Source organism: Citrus sinensis, chromosome 9 (genome assembly GCF_022201045.2).
Source record: "Citrus sinensis cultivar Valencia sweet orange chromosome 9, DVS_A1.0, whole genome shotgun sequence".
In the NCBI taxonomy this organism is placed as follows: domain Eukaryota; kingdom Viridiplantae; phylum Streptophyta; class Magnoliopsida; order Sapindales; family Rutaceae; genus Citrus; species Citrus sinensis.
The window spans coordinates 32618148-32640115 of record NC_068564.1 but is presented as its reverse complement, the minus strand read 5'-3'; the positions used below and the strand labels follow the sequence as shown (position 1 = coordinate 32640115).

The 21968-nt window shown below is 32.6% G+C and overlaps 3 protein-coding genes across 3 annotated transcripts; 2 read left to right on the top strand and 1 right to left on the bottom strand.

Moving 5' to 3' along the window:
- Positions 1-7001: 7001 nt before the first annotated feature.
- LOC102629566 (PTI1-like tyrosine-protein kinase At3g15890) lies at positions 7002-8617 on the top strand. Its single transcript, XM_006474560.3, has 4 exons — positions 7002-7048; positions 7161-7314; positions 7430-7692; positions 7802-8617. The coding sequence occupies exons 1-4, from the start codon at positions 7002-7004 to the stop codon at positions 8478-8480; spliced, it is 1143 nt and encodes a 380-aa protein (XP_006474623.1). The 3' UTR covers positions 8481-8617.
- A 1311-nt stretch (positions 8618-9928) lies between these two features.
- Positions 9929-12111, bottom strand: LOC112497947 (uncharacterized). The gene is made up of 2 exons (XM_025097791.2): positions 11881-12111; positions 9929-10741 (listed from the first exon to the last, which is right to left on the bottom strand). Exon 2 carries the CDS (start codon positions 10689-10691, stop codon positions 10080-10082), a length of 612 nt encoding a protein of 203 aa, XP_024953559.1. The 5' UTR covers positions 10692-10741; positions 11881-12111; the 3' UTR covers positions 9929-10079.
- A 3677-nt stretch (positions 12112-15788) lies between these two features.
- On the top strand, positions 15789-18956 carry LOC102620346 (probable receptor-like serine/threonine-protein kinase At5g57670). Its single transcript, XM_006474074.4, has 10 exons — positions 15789-16146; positions 16259-16377; positions 16455-16573; positions 16693-16814; positions 16906-17301; positions 17387-17641; positions 17729-17886; positions 17984-18199; positions 18322-18471; positions 18573-18956. The coding sequence occupies exons 1-10, from the start codon at positions 16014-16016 to the stop codon at positions 18717-18719; spliced, it is 1815 nt and encodes a 604-aa protein (XP_006474137.1). The 5' UTR covers positions 15789-16013; the 3' UTR covers positions 18720-18956.
- Positions 18957-21968: the final 3012 nt, after the last annotated feature.

Genomic DNA, 21968 nt, shown 5'->3' with positions numbered 1-21968 from the left:
TAATAGCTTTCGCAGACATTACATAAATTATATTATTAAACCTCATGACCTAATTTCTTCGAACTTTAACAAATTTAGGACTTTAAACTCGAATTACTTACATAGACATATATATATATATATAGCTTAGAAACTTCTTTTTTTGATTGAGGAGATTATCACTTTCCCCTCTCTTTTTTCATTCTTTTTCTTTTTCAAAAAAAAAAGGGAAAAGCGGCATCTCCCTCTCGGTGGTTTTCAAAAATTGTTTTTATCGAAAAGTATTTTATTTTTGCAAAGGAAAATTTGTGAAAATAAAATACCCACGTATTCGCACTGTTGTATTTATGTACATCTTGATTGCACTATTCCCACTAACATCATAATGGCAATTGCAATAGCAGTTAGCGAGAGCCAAAGAGATATGCGGATTGCGGCAGCAAGAATGTGCACTTTTCTACTGCATTTTCAAAAGCATAAGAGATAAAAAGCTTGTGCTTGTTCCATAAACTAAAAAGAAAATATTGTACGATCATCGTCTACAAATAGATGAAATACATTGAGAACCCTGTACGTTTATGGGAACAAAGTGCCCACAGATTTTTCCTTTTTCTTATTTTTTAAAATTAATTTAGGCATACTAACGTTTGCCAAGTGTATGTTTTTGGTTATCTTCTTGCTTTTTGCAGCTGCCAACTGCCTTTGCATCGAGTTTTTTCCGACGATGAAGGTGTATAATAAATTGATAATAGATGCTCTTTGTTCCTGCGTTTTCTTTAACCTTGTTGGGTTCTTTTCTTGTCTATGTAGCTCTGAAGATACTTCCCTATGCTGGCTGTAATCTTTTTTCTTTTTTTTTTCAGAAATAAAGGGTAAATTCTATTTTATCCCCTATACTTTGAGCAATTATTTAATTAGTCCATATATTTTCAAAAATCACTCAAAAATTATCCGAATATTATTCCTATAGTTGTTGAATTAAATTTTTTTAAAGAACATAATAGGATCTTTGTATGATATTAGTTAAATTCTAATGAGTCAACCATGTATCAATTAAAAAATAAAGACTAATAAAATAAATTTTAATAGAACATATACACAACGTGAACCTTTTGATACATGGGATAAGTGGATAATTAAAACTCAAAATGTAGGTCCACTCATTTATTGTTTCTGCATTAACAAAATCCACCCTATGCCGCTTAGTACATTACTAATCTTGCATAGTTTAAGTTATCAAATGTTCTCGGTATTCATTGGAATGCATAGACTCGCGTGCCTTAAATTAAGAACATGAATTTCTTATTTCTCGAATATAGAATATACCCTTTTTTTTCGCTCTCGTTGTTTCATGGTTCGATTTTACTTCTTAATTTTTTTTCCTTTTTGGATTATTATCATATTGTCATTTGTTTCAGAGAATTGATTGATCAACTACCATGTACCAACTTTTAGTTTCCACATCGAAAACTGTCCTCTGCTGCACGTAGACAAAATATAATATTTTTTTTCTTAAAGACTAATAAAAAATTCAGTTCTGTGCGAAATTCAAATCTATTTTAATGATATATTTAATACGCATGAAATTAATTTTGTAAATTAACTATTATTGGCATTACATGAGTGCTAGGTAATGTTTATGACATCCTTATCCAGATCACGATTTTGCTTCTTTCATTTAATTCAGATGCTTCCAGCTGCCTGTCTTCATAAATGAGGCTCTCATACGTGCTCTTGTTGGTTAAATTTCATTTTCCCACCTGCGTCTGTGTTGATATAAAAACAAAACCATTAATTACAACTTTCACTTGTTATATGTAGGGACAATGGGTGTTTCTCAAGAAAGAAAGAGGAAAAAAAGGGGAAAGGCTAATGAAAATCCTTCAGAAACTCTTATATAGAGTTAACTTTAAGATGATAAAACGAAAGAGATATTTAAAAATCCTTTGGGTTTGGCTAATGAGAAACAAGACCGTTACAAAGTTTTTAAGTATTTAAGAAAATATATAATGAGGTCGTGTTAAAGAACACGAATTGGAAAAGAATAGGAAAATAAAAATCTTCTACCTTTTTTTTTAAAAAATATTTGCATAGAATTTTACCGGGACTTGTCATGACATGATCTGTCATTATTTTCTTCTCCATTCACCAACAAGATATCGAGAAAATTTTGTGGCTATCTTTCCATGGATCAAAGCACAGCAAATTTCCATACGTTTGAATAGTTTGTTCAAATCTTTTTTTTTTTTAATAGAAAGTAGCATTACAGCATCATCCATTAGAGTCATTTTTCACATCTCCCACGCTAGCAGCCCATTATAATTAAAGTAATGTGCATTTGACTCCTACAGTTAAAGCTTTCTTTCTAATTGGCATGGCCTAGTACTGAAAATGATTAAAGACTGCTCGTGAGCCTCAAGAAACCTCACTAAAACCCTAATCTTGATGAACTAAAGTGACCCCCATGAATTGTATAATGGAGTAATGGAGTAATGGAGATCGTCGAAATATCCACTTCGAGTTTCTTGTGGCTGCAGATTGATTCATCTGGCATCTCTGAAACTGTATTGAAAATGAATGGAAACGAAACCCATGCGTGTGCCAATAATTGATGATTACTTGCGTCATCTCTTTCAACGTCAAATCAAAATGTTCCAATTACTATAAGAATGATATAGGAATGTGATGTCACTGAGAATTACTGCCTGCACTTTATTTTTCTCATTCTTAGATAGAAAGGCTTGAAATTTACAACTCAGAACGTTCATAAGTCAGGCCATAAATGGTTCATCTCGATCATTGGATCAACTTGACTTTTCCTTGAAATATTTATAGGGCCAATGATAAAGTGATGGGAAAAATAGTATACAATCATTATCAAAACAAAATTTTTTGTATTCATGCTTCACCATTGCACTTTGTTTCAACTAATTGTGGGTTACTGTTGTTTATTTGTTAAATGTCACAACAGTGATAAATTCTTTTTTTTTTTTATATTAATCATAAGTTATTTGTTACCTTTTCTAAATTTTATGTTACAAGGTTTTAGTTTGTAGATGGAATGAAGTATGTTGGGAGTGTAAATTAAAAATAAAATAAAAATCATTAAACAAGCCTGTTTTACTTAAGACTTTTCCTACTTAACAAATACGTAAATGAAGTGCATTAATTTAATGAGCAACCATTCTATTTTTAAATCCGAATTAAATTTTCAAAGGAGTTAAGTTTCTAACACCCCTTTAAATATTTTATAAAACCCCATATTTTGTATGTTTACGCTTTTGACATTAAAATAATTTATACAATAACAACCGTTATGTTTCCAAACTCCTTTTTCGTTCTTCAATGCCAATAAATATAGGACATTCGATCATGTCTTAATTAACTATGGGAAAAGAGTTTTAATTTTAAATTATCAACAATCAAAATTGAAATATAAATTCTAACAATTCGCAGAAGAAAATATATTGAATTTAAAAAAGTTTGCTTAAACAATGAATCTTAAAATCTTTTTCAGAAGAGAAAGTTAAGATCTTACGGGATTTTATTGAGAAATAGAAAGGAAGGATAATGAGCTGAAACAAGATTATCGGTAATGGAAAGTGATCAAATGGATTTATATTATGAAAGGAAATCTAAACAAAAATGAAAATAAATATGCAGGGATAATTTTGTAATCAAAGTTGCAAAGTGGTTTAAGAGTTTTTGAGGGGTGCAAATAGCATCACTCTTTTAAAAGGCCAATGGAAGAATTTCCGAGGCGGGCATAGCCTTCGATACAAACTAAACCCAAACTTGTGACATGGGCTGTTGTTGAACGAGGTCGTATATACGCCAAATGGGTAATACTTTCTACACTCCTTAAAGATTCTTTTATCACCCCACCTCTTGTAATGATAGCTCTTTTGTTATAGGAAATTACATAAACGATAAACATCTTTCCATATAATGATTCCTAGGTTTTTTTTAATCCTAATATATGGTATAATTAATTTTGTTGACAAAATCAATATGATTTTTAAATTAATGAAGAAATGAAGTACACAATAACGATAGTTTTATTATGGCGAAGTAGTCTACAAAATCTATTCTATATGATAGTAATTTTATATTTTTATTTTTTTTGGGTAATTTCATAAAGAAAGAGATATAAAATGAAATGTGGGGCTTCTTAAGAGGATAAAAGGGGTATCAGAAGATCTATTGATGACGGCTAATAACTGAAGGCTTATGCAACCGGTTGATCCACCACATGTGTGTAGGTGTAGCCCCATCCGAAAGTGAAGATGAGAGAAGGCAATTAATTGAGAATGTTGGGCTTGGATGAAATTTGCCATGCAGCTTACTTTAAAATGTAACAAATATACCCATTGTATTTCTCAACACACTCACTATCGTATATGCAATAAAAAGCTGTATCTTCGAAAATGGTCGTAGTGAAAAGGAGAATAAATGCTTAGCGGCACCGAAATGGAAAATCAAGTTGAGAAAATGTTGATGGATTCATCAACAATTAATCTTGCAAAGCATGTGCTCCAAGTGGAAAACGTTGGCAAAACATTGCAAAATCCGCTTGCAATGACCGATGAAAATGACATGAGAAAAAAATACGTTATTGATTGGACAAATTGAAAGTTAGTATTTAATGTCGGATTTTAATTTTCATTGTTTCTTTTCCAGTTTTGCATACGAGATTGCAACGGCCTTGGCTTTCTTTAATTGGCCAAATACAATTTTTGGAGATTATATTGTGTAGAATGCATGTCTTCATGCAGTGTGGAATCAACCGAAGAAGAGTACTTTTCTGTTATTAAATTGGGAACAAAGGTGGCCTATCTTGCATCATCATCGCCCGTAATTCAAACATTTGGAATGTCTCTCTCTCTATATATATATTTATATAGGGTATTGAAGTAGTCCAGAATCCTAGATTTCTTTAAAAGCTTAAAAAAATTTATTAAACCATATGATTTAATAGTATAATGATATGAATATATAATAATAAACTAGTTATTTTTTAAACCATATAACTTAGTATCTTTCTTGAACTTTAACAAAATTTAGGATCTCTTTTCTCACGCCGATTCCCTTATTTTTCTTTTCATACAGACACATTATTGGACCATATAATTTAATAAAGTCAGTGCGAACACGTTATTAATCATATGACTTTATAATAAATTAAACATTGACTCTATTAAATCATATATCTTAATAGCATATCTGCATGAAACATATATGAACAATGATAAGTTACCTAAATATTTTTTAAACTCTGTCAAGTAGGCAATCATATGAAAAAATAATAGTAAACTAAATAATTTGGAAAATAATATGAATAATTAGGGGTGGAACTAATGTGAAGATTCTGATAAGCTGATGACAGAAGCTTTACAGAACACTTCCCCAAGGATCTTGGATTAGAATCAATCAAGATGCCTCACAAAGACAACCAGAAAGCTTAATGAATTAATGACCTATTAGCTAAGACTAGGATTGTGTTTAGAAACAAACAAAGAAACGAATTGAAACCAAGAAATCACAGAACACAACTATATAACGCGGTTCAGTCAATTTGCACTGACTTACATCCACGGGGGAACAAACTTAACAGCTTCATTGATATGTCTTCAAGACTTGATTACAGAGATTAACAAGCACTCAATAATAACAAGAAAACTCCTGGTCTCAAGCTTTCTTTCTCTCGTTACAATGCTCTCAGTCTCTCAACAAAAACTCTCTGTTTTCCAACTGAGTATCACAGCTTATAAACCACCTCAGAGGCATTCCCAGAAACGCCCGTGAGGGCCATGTGCAATAATGGCTCTTTAACAACCTTTTGTATGCACGTGTTCTACTCGTGCTTCATTAACTCCAAAACAGCAAGACTGTATGTCGCTGTAGCAAGCAAAACATTTACTTCATGAAATGCAGTCTTTATGTGTCGTTTTACTGAAGTTATCGAGCATCACAAAACGCAAGCTAACACTGTCGTTTCAACCCCTTTGATTTGATTCACTGAATACACAACACAATGTATGGCCGAAGGTGGCAAAATAGGTTAAATATATTTTCAAAAAGGTTTAGGGTCTTCCTGAAATTTTGCAAATTTCTAGCTGAAATTTACGTTTAGCTTATCGGTTTATTTCCTCCTTAAGTCTGCTATGATTTCATTTAACCCCCAAAACCAAAATTCAACTTTGTATATATTAATTGCTTGTTAGCCCCTTCTCGCTTCCAACAACTGAAATAAAACAAATAAAAGCAATTCAAAAGTTGAACACTAGAAAAAACAGTAGATAGCGAAGTTTTTTTTCCTAGAGTTTATATTATCTTCTAATTCCTTATAAAATGGAAAAGTAAATGAATGAATTTAATTAATGGTGTTGACCAACCAGTAAATTAATGCCAAATGGGAAAATTTTATGAAATAGCCCAATAGCTATTATACTATATATCTAGGACTAGGCGTTGCATGTGGTTCAAAATTTATTATCCTTTCTTTGAGCAAATGCTTTGTTCATAAATTATCATGTAACTGGCCGGTATTTATGATTAATCCAAAATCTTTCAAATTTAAGTGTCTAACCCTTAATATTATTTAAGCTCCTAAAATTGAAGTGCTAAAAAATTGTAATTGGTCCAACAGGACAATGTCATCAACTATGCAAGATTAATTGTGTAAATATCTTACTTAGATGACGGACCATCCCACATGATACTCTGAGATGCTAAGATGGTCTCAAATTACGCTTTCATTTTGGAGTTCCGGATTAAAACTGTTATTAACATAATTAACTTAAATCATATTAATCAATTTATTAAACTGCCATCGATCAAAGTACTCCAGTTTAATTAATTTGATTTGTTCAACATGTTCCATTCAAGATTCCTTTTAATTCAACTGAAGCCGGCCGGCCAAGGGCGGCTTGGACGACAGGTGAAATGACAAGAACACCATTACTCAAGTTTAAAAGAGGAAACCCCTCCATCCTGGAAACTCTATAGAATTTTACAAAACTATGGGATCAGCTTTCAGTTGCTGTGGCTCAGAGAAAGTTGAAGAAGGGTGGGCAAAATTTTTATTAATTAAAAAAAAAAGTTAATCCTGCTCTAAATGTATTAGAGTATATTGATAATCTTATTTTTATTTAACTTAAGTTTTGTGTATTTTGCCGCAGACTAACCACAATTACTACACCTAATAATGCAACATGGAGAATTTTCACATACAAGGAGTTGCATACAGCAACTAATGGCTTCAGCGACGATAACAAGCTCGGAGAAGGTGGATTTGGAAGTGTTTATTGGGGAAGGACCAGTGACGGTCTTCAGGTAACGTGTACTCTTAGGACAGATGTTTAGAGGAGGATATATTCTTCATTTGGTTGTAGAGCTTATATATATATACACACACACCTGATTTCTTGGGTTTCTATTATTAATGCAGATAGCTGTGAAGAAGTTGAAAGCTATGAATTCAAAAGCTGAGATGGAATTTGCAGTGGAAGTAGAAGTTCTAGGAAGGGTTAGGCACAAGAATTTGCTTGGACTGAGGGGCTATTGCGCTGGGACAGATCAAAGGCTAATAGTGTATGATTACATGCCTAATCTCAGCTTGCTATCTCATCTCCATGGTCAATATGCTGGTGAGGTTCAATTAGATTGGAAAAGAAGAATGAAGATTGCGATCGGCTCTGCTGAAGGCATACTGTGAGATTAATTATTAAGTCTCCTTTCCCATAAAGTTTTGAAATAAACTGCATGACGTTAATTCAAAGATATTAATTAACAGCATTAATTTATTGTTATTAATAATTAGGTACTTGCACCACGAGGTGACACCCCACATCATTCATAGGGACATAAAAGCAAGCAATGTGCTCTTGGATTCAGATTTTGAGCCATTGGTTGCCGATTTCGGATTCGCAAAGCTGATCCCGGAAGGCGTTAGCCACATGACAACTCGAGTCAAGGGGACATTGGGGTACCTTGCACCTGAATATGCAATGTGGGGAAAGGTATCCGAAAGTTGTGATGTTTATAGCTTTGGAATTTTGCTACTGGAGATTCTCACCGGCAGAAAGCCCATTGAAAAGCTCCCCGGAGGAGTGAAAAGGACGATCACCGAGTGGGCGGAGCCGCTCATTGTGAAAGGGAAGTTTAAGGAGCTTGTTGATCCAAAGCTCCGAGGGGACTTTGATGAAAATCAATTGAAACAAGCTATAAATGTTGCTGTGCTGTGTGTGCAGAGTGAGCCTGAGAAAAGGCCTAATATGAAGGAAGTTGTGAATACACTTACAGGGTATGATCCTAGAGGAAAAGTGATGCAAACAAGAATTGAAAGTCTCGCATATAAGGAAGAATTATTGGCGTTCGATCAAACAACTGATGATGATGATCGTGATCCTGGCAATCAAGAATTGGGCGTTTTTGGTCACACGAAGGTGCAAAAAATGCGAGCTCCGTATAATCAGTTTGGAGATCAAAAGATGCATTAATCATGTTTAAAAATAAGCTTGGACGCAATCTTCATTTGTTGATTGCATCGCAATTCTTTCTTACAGGAGAAGGAGGAAAATGATTTCAAATAATTTTGTATTTTGGGTATAAATATTTGTTCTTTATTCATATTATGTTTCCGATACCATAATTAATTTAATTTGTTTGTCTTATTAAATGACTTTTAAGTTATCACATTTAATTAATCTGATTGGTTAATGCTAACAGATTACAATTATAGTCCGAAGAAGAAACAAGAAATTTTATTCGTTATTGATGTTGATTTCTTTGTCAGATGGCCATGTGTAATTCTTTATTAGGAAATTCAATAACCAATAGGTGCATAAGTATCTGTGCTTACGAAGTAGTTTGTAGGGTGGAAAGGCCAAAACCTCATCTAAATTAACGACCTTGTTTTCTTTTATTTCTCTCTCTCTCTCTTTTTTCTTATAAATGAAAATTAAGAAGTGCTCATTCGTTGGGAATATCTCACATCAATTGAGATTAGGTCTTAATTTAATGTCATAAGCTTGAGATAAGGGTAAGCGGATAACTCTCAACTCTTAAGTTAATTTTTGAATATTAAACTCTTAGGTTTTTATGTGACATCAAAACCAAGTTTATATATAAATAGGTCCGCATTATACATATGGACTTCTATAATTTTAATGAAATTTAACTTAAGCTCAAATAATCTTTCGAATAAACTTTTATTAAGCGGAGACCATACAGTAATTAAGTTTATTAGTTTGATGAAAATATATAATACTAAAAGTAAATCATACAGGTTAAGATAAATTTAATCCAACCAATTAAATTACGCCACAATAATTTATAAAAAACAAGTTGTACAAAACCAGAAAAGCAAATAATATCAAAGAGCAAGCAAATGTGTTCAAATTACAATCAAAAGAATTAAATTGAACACATAAAATGGTAGAAACTAAAATCACGTGTGAGAAAGCGAACGGTAGCTTGATAGGGTTACTATTAGTTGAGGACATTCAAACCTCGATCATAAGCTAAATTAAAAATACAATTACTCGACAATAAATATGAATAATCAATGTGTTGATTCCTTTAATATAAACCACTTCATGGGCTTTTATCCTAAAAAACAACTTATTGGGCTTTCAATCCAGTCCTATAAAATAGAGGCTGCTCAACTCAAGCCGGCAAATGAAAAAGAATAATAAAGTTTCAAAGCACTTGCTCATCTTGCTTCGACTTATATTTTCCCCAGTACTTTCTCAACATCCAAACAAATCCAAAACAGCTGCAAAACAATGAGGATTCACTGAATTGGTCGTCTTTATAATACCCATATATAAAGGATTTTTAACCAAATGGTCTGTATCTTGCTCACAACACATCGTGAAACAAAATCAAGAACGACTACCATATCATTTTCAATAACAAATCATAGAATCCTTATTTAATTCAACCATAATGATATAATTAAGTAATTAAACCATAGTACAAAAAACATATGATATAGAAGAGCTGTCAGATAAGTTCAACACATACATAATTAAGATCCAATTTATCACATCACAACCAAAAGCAAAACACACACACATACACACACAACAAATGAACTAAAAACTAAAATCATCATCACTATCATAATCAGAATCGACATCAATGGATTCATAATCACCAAAAGATGATGGCGGTCCTGCCCTTGCATACTTACTGCAACCCTCTCCACGCCTCCACTGCTCCTCTTTGTAAGACCTCATGCTCTCACGAATAGCAGCCTCTATTTCATCATCATCATACTTGGCAACTTTTTTCTTTTCCATTTCAAAAGTTTGAAGACTCTCCTTGATAACCTTCTCCATTAAAGCTCTCTCTTCTGCTTCTAAATCAGCTGCAGCCGCAGCTGGTGGCCTTTTCCTATTACTTGAATGTGGTGGTGGTGGAGGAGCATTATTTCTCATTCTGCTTTGCAATGCCTCTCTTGATGTCCTTTCCTTCTCTTCTCTCTTGAGAGAAAGCTGAACGAGTGCTTTAACCATTTTTTTGCATACATCATCAGGGCAGCGTTTACACGGCAACACATCCCCTCTCTTGCCAACAAGGTGCTCCTTGAAACGGGTAATCCCCTGCATTTCATGTCCACAAAAGTTGCAACTCACGCGGCTAGGCCTGTTGGGATCAATGACTCTGCAATATTGTCGAGCTATATCAATTGGTCTGCTCCCCATTATGATCAACTCTTTCAGTAGCTAATTAACCCTGCAAGATGATTGTGAAGCTACACAATGAAGTAAGAACATAGCTTTGAGATTGATGAGTTGTGCATTTGAATGTTGAATTAAAAGCTAGCTTTAATAATTGACTTCATTGGCTTTCTAGCTACCTAACCATCAAAGGAAATTTTACACTACCGTTTTTGAGCTTTGAGCAGCAAATTTCTAGTGAACAAGACTATATTCGTGTGGATGACATTTCTACCCTAATAATAAGGATACTTCAAATAACGTATGTCAATAGTTTCTTCTGGATCACAGAGTCCCTAAAATTACTCTTAGAATTTAAATCAAATTTCTGATTTTCATGCACATATATGATATATGTATATCATGTGTACATGTAAAAGAAAATTCCATTTTATCTATTTATTTGTCATTGTAAGTAATTACTTTTAAGGGTACTTCGATACGATAACAAGAAATTTCATTGAACTCTAGGTGTGAAGAGTAATATGACTATTTTTCCCCTTTTGTTCATGTGACTAATTTACTCAGGAACTAGACTATTATTGGATAATGTGTAAGTTTAACAATCGAGAAAAGAGATTGTTCAAACTCAATTAATAAAATAGCAAACCTTTCTAAATGAGAGAGCAATAATTTATGTGTGAAATAATTTTGGTTGAATCCAAACACTCTATACACCATACTAAAGCACGTCATTTAACTGCTTGATTATTAATATCTAGATCCAAATTGACTTCATAGTTTACCTAATCTTTCCAATTTCCAAATTATCAAGTATTTTTCTATTCAATATTTTGTAAGCGATGATTATTTTTGTAGTCAAATATGTAGAACATAATCTACTTAATAATCATACTTGAAGATATTCAAACCTCGATCATAAGCTAAATTAAAAATACAATTACAATTACAATAAAATTATCAATAATTTATCTCCCTTTCGTAAAAATGGTATTATATAATCAAAAACGAATTCCAGAAATATGGATTTTAAATCTAAGAAATCTTAAGCAAAATTAAACAAGATCTCAAAACTAATTTAACTTATCTAGTAACAATAAATTATTACATCGACCCAAAAAAAAAAAAAAACTGAGAGAACTGAGGAACAAGCTCCTTATCTCACAACCAAAATATTCAAAATCACATAAAAATAATAATGAGTATGATATACCTATGATAGAATCTGAAACCAACACGATGTCTTGTATGAATAATTTTCTCAGATCTGTTTCACACTTCTCTCAAACTCTTTGTTTTTTTTTTTCCTTTAGCTCACACCTTGCACTGCTCAGTAGATTATTTTTGTCAAATTTTGAAAGAATTTGTCTGATATATATTTGTCACACCAATCATATCCTTTTTTTTCTAAATAGCTTAGTTCTGAACCTTTTTGAGTAGCCTCTTAAAATCAGATGGATTTGATTATAGCGATTTTGTCTAAAATGACTCATCCAAACAAGTAAATACTAACTTACCATTTAATCCTTAAGTGTTATTTGACATCCACTTGCATACCTTATATTATACATAACAAAAGTTTATGAAATAAATATAAAGTAATGTGGTATTCATTAGAAAATAAACCAATTAGTTGGCTTCTTGTATTGAAAAATAAGAGGTCAAATATTTAATCCCAAAAAGGATATAGTACGTTCAATTTAGAGTGGATGCATGATAATTATTAAAAAAATGCGGCATTCATTAAATAGACAATGAATTTTCAAAATAATTAAAATGAGGGTAAGATATCAATTTTTTTTTTTTTGATATGGGCGTATATAATAAAGAAAATATTTAATGAAAATAAATATCACATTATTAATCAAATATAGTCATACAAAGTACTTAATTATTTTCTTAAATATAAACCCCATTTATGAGTATTCAACATCATCATAATTGAGAGCTTTAAAAATAATTGTAATACATACAAGAAAATTTTATTAAATAAACATAGGATATAGGAGTAGCACTATATTCCAAATATTTTACTCTGTAAGTGATGTGACATTCACATAATATCCAGATGGTGTGATAAAAATAATTTTTTAGATGAGTAGCGTTACACTCCTACTCTTAGACAACGAATGATAAATTAAAAATGTTGTGTCATTCCTATCCTTATATATATATATATATATATATATATATATATATATATATATATGTATATGTTTATATGTGGACATCTGGTCTTATTAATAATAATGACCTACCATAAATACCAAACTGCAAAGTCGAGCGTTAAGGTGGTTATTTTTTTCAACCGGCTGCCTCGATTCTTTCCCCGTCTTTCGATCAGCCCACATTAATTGCATCCGATGGGGCGATGTCAAGGCTCACAACCGTGATGCTCAACGTAGCATGCTTATCGGTTCAAGTTTGCGGGGCTTTTTGTGGGTCAGTCACCCCATGAATCCTTACACAAGATTGGACTAAAGGCGTCACAAACAAGCTTTTTTCAATTATTATTTTTTTAATTAATATGATGCCATTTAAACCAAAACCATATATTATTAAGGAAAAAAATAAAATTATAATAAAAAGGATGGGGTTATTTACACTCTGAAAATTACTCTGCACACTTTATTACTTTATACATGTGCGCTAAATTTAAAAAAATAAGTTTTACTTTATACACTATTGAAAATGTCAAAAAAGACCTTATTTAAGCTAGTTAAATTAATTTACTCAAAACACATCAAATTATTTAGCACATCCAAAATGAATTAATAACAATTTAGTGTATACAACAATGGAATCAATTTATGTTCTAAACAAATTCTTTAACATAAGTTTTAGTTATTAGTTTTTGTCTATTAAAGAATATGTTCAATATTGATTTTTATACCCTGATTTTTTAACCTAAAAATTGAAAAAAAAAATTGGCCATTTGCCCCCACCCCAAAAAAAAAAGGAGCAGAAGAAGAAGTAGTAGAGGAAGAAAAAGAAGAAGAAAAAGGATAAGACTATAAAAAATACATTTTTAAATAAAAAATAAAAATATATTCAAAATATGTTAAAAGTATTGGTTTGCTTCTTGTTTAACTAAATAGAAAATAATATTTTTAAGGGTTTATGGCGAGAGAATTATATATTCCATGGTGAGTATCCTGTATAAATATTTAGAGTAATTATATAATATTAGTTTATAAGAGAGAGACCTTATTAGTAATTCATACGACATGTATCTTGTAACAAATAATTTATTAAAATAAGTGTTTAGATTAATTTTTAGAGGGTAAATAATCTCAGCCTAATAAAAAATATAACTCGTTGATCATTTTTATTTACTTACTTATCCATTGAACATAAAAGAAGTGTACATTTAGAACTATAATTCTCCCATAATATGAAATTTAAAAATTTTATATCATATATATGGTGTAGGTACGATTTTAAACTTCATATAATAATAATTAAAAAAAAAACTCCTATCAAAAGAAAACATTGATCCTATTAAGCCACATATGGGTCAGAAAAAGACGGGGAAAGTGTAGCCAATGAAGTTTGTAAATGAATTTCGCAGATACGGGTTGAAGAAGAAAAAGTTTGAATCGAACTTATGAATTGATATTGGTTTAGTTTGAACTTCAAACTTGAAGCCCCATGTCTCCAACTGTGTTCCACTTTCGGAACATCATAAATAATTTGGTGTATACGACAGAACAGGGAACAATAATTGTATATCATATGAAAATGATATTTTCTTTTTTATAACTGATCTGATAATTGTACTATGTCGAAGCCAATGAAATTTCTTTTCTCTTGTTTATAATTTTGTAATGATTGATTACGTGTAAGCAACTGTGTTACATAACATAAGCATTTTTTTCCCCATATTAAAGCCAATGGTGTTGGAATATGATTTTCAGATTCTTGTGTCTTTTATTATAATATAATGATATTGGTGAGCTCTACTCACAGCTCGTAATTTTGCGATTCTTTTAATGATTAATTAATTACTCGCTCGATTGTTTATACAGATGAGGTTATACCCACCCACATATCCAAAAAGGAGAAAAAAAAAAAAAGATTTCGGTATGCTTCAACTATTTTTTTTCACAGCGCAAATCTCGTTTTAGATCTATAATACATATTCTTGTCTAACATTAAATTTCTTCTAAATGGAAAAAAATAAAAAATAAAAATTGAAGGATGTCGGCATCCCTAAAGTTTGATCTAATGTATACGTATATCCTAACATTTTTTGAAACAAGTAATAAACATCTTATTATTCATATTTTTGTTTATTTGAGAATATGAAACATATCGTTAAATTCTATTATGTAATTGTAAAGGTGAGATCGATTTTACAAAGGAGTAATCGGATAAGATGCATGCTTGACGTTAACAGTAGAGCCAAGCCTAAATTGAAATAATGGTTGTTAGTTAAAATATTGGGATTTGCATTTACATTAGGACAAAATTTAGGGGTCCCGAAGTTCATTTCCTCTATTTATTTTAGATAATTCGATAAACAAAAATTGAAATTAAAGATACCGAATTTGGCAAAATTATGTGTAATTCAATAAATTTTGCAAAATTATAATATATAAGGTCCCCGACCATTACATGTAATCATAGATTTGTTGTTGCTGTTCACGATTGTCTTGTAATGTACAGGACATTTCTTAGATGACACGCTTGTAATGTGTAGCCTAAGACAAAGCTTTAGCTACGTTCCATAATTGTTAGAATAATGAATATGGCCAAACGAAAACATTAATTATATGAATCAATCTCTCTCTCTCTCTCTCTCTCTCTCTCTCTTATCCATGATGAAACATGTTAAACGGCTAGTGTCATCTGAAAGTTTCATTCATGATAAAGGGGAGAGACTTCTTTGGGTGGCAAATAAAAACTTTCCTACCAAATCCATCGAAGAAGCGCTTTTTTTTTTTTTATTAAAAAAAAGGAGTTATGAATTTTGGCTTCGCTAGCAAGACAAAATCAAATACACCTAGCCACAAACAGCATGCACCTTTGCTTATACCCCAAAGCATCCACAACCATAGCATTAATCTTGGTCCAAAAATTTTCCAAAGGTAAAAGAGATAGACACAAAACAAAAGATTGATCACTTTTTCACTTCTTCCCAAGTCTCTAAAAGTGATTTTAATGCTTCTTAAACAAGAATGATACAATAAAAGTGAATGTTGGTTCACTCTTCCTACTAACCTCAATCATGCTTGTATACTAGCCCCTCTACTTATAATCTTAAGTGGAGTTTCATTGCTCTCATGGTCAATAACCAGATTCAAATTTTCTTGATTGACAATTGTTGGCCAATTTTTTGATACAATGGTTCATTCAGCTCCTTCAAAAATACTTATAGGAATCTCATTAGACCCAAATGATAGCAAGGAACTTCTCTCGTGGGCAATCAAAGTCCTTGCTCAACCAAATGACAGAATTGTGGCCATACACGTTCTTGGTTAGTATTGCTTATAATCGTTTGAAACAAATGGCATTGAGTGAAATGGAGACAAATTGAATATTTTCAACATTGTTGATAATGTTTGTGAATGTCTGATAAAATCAAGCAGTTGGAGAAGAATCAAAGAAGCGTGGATCAATGGCGAAAAGGCAATCACAGATTCGACGAGCAAAAGCTCATGTCATATCAGTGCTGGGAGAATTCGCCGGAACCAGCCAGTCTAAGCAGGTATTAATTTTTTTTGCCTCAATATTCTGAAAATACAACATCGAAGTTAAAAATACTCATTCAAATAAAATTCTCAGGTAAATTTAGAAGCTAAAGTGGGGTTTAGCACCAGTATTGGAAGAGGTCTCATCGAAGAAGCAAAATCCATTTCAGCTGATTATCTTGTTCTTCGCGGTTCAAGAAATCATTCCAATAAGTAAGAAACCAATTTCTCTGACAGAAATTTCAATTATTCTTTGGTATGGCCTATCATAATTCAATCTCTTTCTTTTTTCTTTTTCTTTTTTTATTGTCCCTCCAAATTCGTTTTATAAGAATGTCGCGAGATGTTACAAGGTACTGCTTTCAGCATGCCCCAGGAGGCTGTACAATAGTATCGCTTGGGAAATATAGGGAACCACAAAAAAGTTCAAGTTTCAATTCTGCAAAATCCGAAGGTCTTGCTTATTAATTTCCATAACTACATTGATGGAATATTTATATCAATTTAAATTTTAAAGGCTCTAAAATATGTGATTTACACAGCAGAAACTTGTCAATTGAGTTCAAGGTGGTTGAACAAGAGTAATGATAGTGGCAGAGTAGCCTCCCCTGTTGAAAAGCACATTTTCGGGGAAACAAAGAGTGAAAACCCTTCACCAAGAACTGTTCTAGATGAACTTGAAGGAGAATCTAACACCACAGAAGATGATACATTTAGCGTCGAGGACTCGAGCATCTCACAGTCTCCTCCTCAAGCTCCCAAGACCAAAGGCCTATCCAACACAAGGATGCGAATGTCACCCGGAAAATTTTTTACTTCAATCCTCAGCTCACCATTAAGAAAAAGAAATGGCAGTTTATCTAATAAAGAAAAGCATCAGCCTCTGTTAACTTGTTTCAGCTATGAGGAAATCTCAAGTGCCACAAACAACTTCCACTCAGGTAATAAGTAAACAAAATTTCCTATGACAAAATGTTATGCATTATTGGTAAAATTTAATTTTAAATTAGTTGCTTGGATGTTCAGAAAATATGGTGGGTCAAGGAGGATACTCAGAAGTGTATAAGGGCAATCTTTCGGATGGAAGAAAAATTGCAGTGAAGAGATTGGCCAAAGACAACAAAGATGCAAAGAAAGAGAAAGAATTTCTCATGGAATTGGGCATAATTGGACATGTGTGCCATCCTAATACGGCAACATTGGTGGGTTGCTGCATTGAAAATGGACTCTATCTGATATTCAACTTCTCACAAAATGGCAATTTGGATGCCGCATTGCATGGTAAGAAACAACGAGTCTGTTCTCAAAGTTGGCATAATTCACAAGATATTGCGGTTTTTTTATTTCTAATTTTGAAAGAATTGTCAGATGAAAGAAGCAAATCACTCGAGTGGCCTATTCGATACAAGATAGTGCTAGGAGTAGCAAGGGGACTGCATTATCTTCACAAAGGTTGCAAGCGGAGAATAATACACCGAGACATAAAAGCCTCCAATGTTCTTCTGGGCCCTGATTTTGAGCCACAGGTAAATAATCAAACAACTTAATTGTATCAATGTTGCAGTAAAAGTGTTGCTCAAAGAAGATTCCGAATATAATAGCTAGAGTTTCTTCTCTGTTTAGATTACTGATTTTGGACTGGCAAAATGGCTGCCAAATAAATGCACCCACCACGCTGCGATCCCGATTGAGGGCACATTCGGGTACTTAGCACCGGAATACTTTATGCATGGAATCATTGATGAGAAAACGGACGTTTTTGCATTCGGGGTTCTTCTTTTGGAGATCATAACTGGTCGGAAACCTGTTGATTCATCAAGGCAAAATCTTGTCTTATGGGTATGTGAAACTCTCGACAACGTTACATTTCCTACTTTATATACTGATGTAGGATCCTTTCCTAATATCTTAAAGTCATTTATAACCACTCTGGTGCTCAAAAGAGTTTCATATACATACAGGCAAAGCCCCTGATGGAATCTGGTAATCTCACAGAGCTAGTTGATCCAAGCCTGGAAGGCGAATATGACACGGATCAAATGCATAGACTAGTGCTAACAGCTGACTATTGTGTGAGACAAACCTCAGCATGGCGTCCATCAATGAGTGAGGTACATATATGCTTTAATCAGTTTCCATAAGTTTCAACCCATTTGCTGCAGAGAACAAGTTTCAATCTTTATTGAACCTTTTATTGGTCTATTTTCACAAGGTGTTAGAGCTTCTAACAAGTGGCCATGACTCTGAATTTGCAAAAAGCTGGAGGATGCCCGAGTTTACATCTGATGAGCTTGATGATTGCTCAATGTTTTTCGGATATGAAGTGCCAACAGATATCGATTTGGAGGAGTTTTTGTAGATTATTCAGGTTTCTGGTGACATGAAATGGATATAGTTAACTGAATGTTAGTAGATCAACAACCGGGTAGAGTTTGGTTTCCTTCTATATGTAGCTAAAGGGTTTTATATTCATTTTCTCTAATTAATCTTACAATGAGTGACATTGTTCTTCTTTGTATCTCATGTTGAGAAGAATAACATTGCTCTTTTATAGATCTAAAGATATGCAAAATGGAAATATTGTACTATTTTGATCTACTGTATGTGGGCTTACTTTGTAAAATTTTCAAATCAAATATAGATGTATTTGAGAATAAATTTTTCTTCTTTTGCAATTCTTATTATCACCAATGTGTCTCAAATACATCAATAAGTCCAGTATACAAACCGAATGAACGGTTTCTAGCTATGAGAAAGTATTATTTTTTTTACTACGGAATATACTTCCAAATATTAAGTAAAACAATAAAAAAAATCCCACGAAATGAGATGCATAAAGGCATTTTACAGAGTGCGAACCACTTGAAGGGCCAAACTTTTTAAAATGGGCCTGATGCCTTAAAAGCCCTCGGATAGAATATAGATGAATGCCCAACGCCAAGAACGGGAATTGCTCTAAGGACAAGCCCGAAAAGTCGAACAAAATCGATCTAAAGATAATATATTAGGGTAATATTCAACAAGATCGATACACAAATGATTAAAAATGATTATATATTTAAATAAAGACACATGTCAAAATAAATAAATAAATAAATAAAGGTTATTCATCTAAAATCATGTAGACTTAGCGTAACCTCCATGGCTAAACTCACAATCACAAACAATAGTGTTCACGAACCAATAAATCGCTTTAAAATGTTTAAACTAAAGTTCATAAACCCAATTTCGAAAGGGAAAATAATCTTGTAAAAGGACATTCAACTGTTTATTATCGGAAAATATTGTGGATTTAATGATACCTCCATAGCTAACCTCACAGTCACAAACAATAAAGTTCACGAGTCAAGAAATCACTTAAAAAGTCTAGTTTAAGTTAATAATAAACCCAATTCCCGTTTCCCGAAAGGGAAAATAATCTTGTAAAAAGACATGTAACTGTTTATTATCGGGTCGACCCGTTGACTCTTGCCGGTGGATGAAAAGGTAAAACAGATGGTGTTTAGGAGAGCAAGTGGGGAAATAAGAAGAAAAGGAGGACCACGTCAATGTCAGAGAGCTAGCTAAGGGTCCGTGTCGCAGTGAGCCCACGGGGCGATGGGGGCGTGGGGCGGTGACGCACGTGAAGGGGATGAGGTACATGGCCCCACTCAATGTCCCTTTCGTGATGGGTCCCACACTTTTCACAATAATTTACGTCACATGCATTCCAAGCCCCGACACCTGTGTTTCTCACGTCCCTTTCTCTTCCATCTCCATCTCCACGACTTGTTCTTCACTCACCAATGAAACCATCTCAAAAGATTTTCTTTTTTTTTTCCCCCTTTTTTAGGTCTTCTTTATTTGATTAATTTTAGTGGTAGCTACAAGATCTATTATTATTATAGTTCAGAGAAGATCAATGATCTTGCTTGCAATGTCTATTCAAGGGAAGAATTGGAAATGAATGTATTGAACTCCATGCGATCGACCAGATATGTATATATAAATCACATGTAGTTTAATTCTCTACTTAATTTGAAAAATAATTAGAACATTTAAGCTGTATGAGACTTTTCTTCTTCTTCTTCTTCTTCTTTTATTGGCATTTACAGTTTTGAACTTCTTGTTTAACCAAAAGATTTTTTAGTTGAATTGCTCTGTACTTCTAATTTTGTTTCTGATTAATAAAAATATCTTTCAATAATAATACTAATAATAATAAGTACCATATGAGGAGAAATTTTTCACTAAATGATTTATGCATATACACGATTAAATTTAAATTTTATTTGTTTCTTTTTAGGGAAAAAATGGATACATCCCCCAACGTTTAGAGAAATGAATAAAAAGGTCTCCTAATATTTTGAAAAAGACACTTAAAGCCTAAATTATTAACCGATTTTTTTAATTTGAACAGAAAAATTATTTTCAACTAATAATTATCATTATCTCCCTCAAACATACTAGTGAGTATATTGACTTATCCATTTTGCCCATAAATTGTTAATAGAATTACGCATATACCCTTATTGATAAGGGTTGAAAGTTTGCAGTAAAAATCCAATTTGATAGACGCCACAGTCACAAGTTTTATTATGTAGGTTAACGATAAATGTTTTGTTGTTCTCATCCATTACCTCAAATTCAAATTCATTAGCCAAAAGCACCCATACAAATCTTCTGTGTTGCCTGGAAATGTTCAACTTTCTCCTCACGGTTGGAGGTAGCTTCCTAATCCAAAACATATGATCACACAACAAAAAGCAAATTCATTGTTTTCTTTAATGATTATTGGCAGGAGAGAAACAAGCAAATTCTATAAAAATCCAATTTAATAGACACCACAGTCACAAGTTTTATTATGTAGGTTATCAATAAATGTTTTGTTTATTGATATTCATTACCTCAAATTCATATTCATATTCATTAGCCAAAAACACCAATACAAATCTTCTGTGTTGCTTGGAAACATTCAACTTTCTCCTCACAATTAGAGGTAGCTTCTTGATTCAAAACATATGATCACACAACAAAAAGCAAATTCATTGTTTTCTTTAATGATTATTGGCAGGAGAGAAACAAGAAAAACATACATGATAAGCAACTAAATAAAGACTAAGGACTAGGAAAAACTAGATATGTGTCAAAGGCAATCCCATATATGATGATCCCCTTTTCTGCGCAGAAATTTTCTTCTGCATTGTAAAAATGCAAGTTAATCAGATTTGTTTGCCTTCTCTGAAATCAAACAAGTTAATCAGCAGTGGCTTTAAGCCACGAACAGCAGCTTCATGGCAAGAGCAGCGTCATGATTGGCTGGGCGCAAGCAGTGACTGGACACAAGCAACAGCACGAACAACGGCTGGGTACGAGTGGCGGCACAAACCACGGTAAGGTCTATGTGTGGCGAGTTAGGGAGTTAATGGTTTGTGATTTTTTTGATAGGGTTTTAAGTTTAATCGATTTAGTGTCTTAAGTTTGTAATTTTTAGATAAGGACTTTCAGGTAAATTCACTAGATTTGTGAGGGAATGTACTAAAATAATCTTTTAATTATTTAATCAAACTGGATCTATTAATGAATTAGGGTTTAAGTGTCATTTTTTAAACTTTAGGAATTTTTGTAT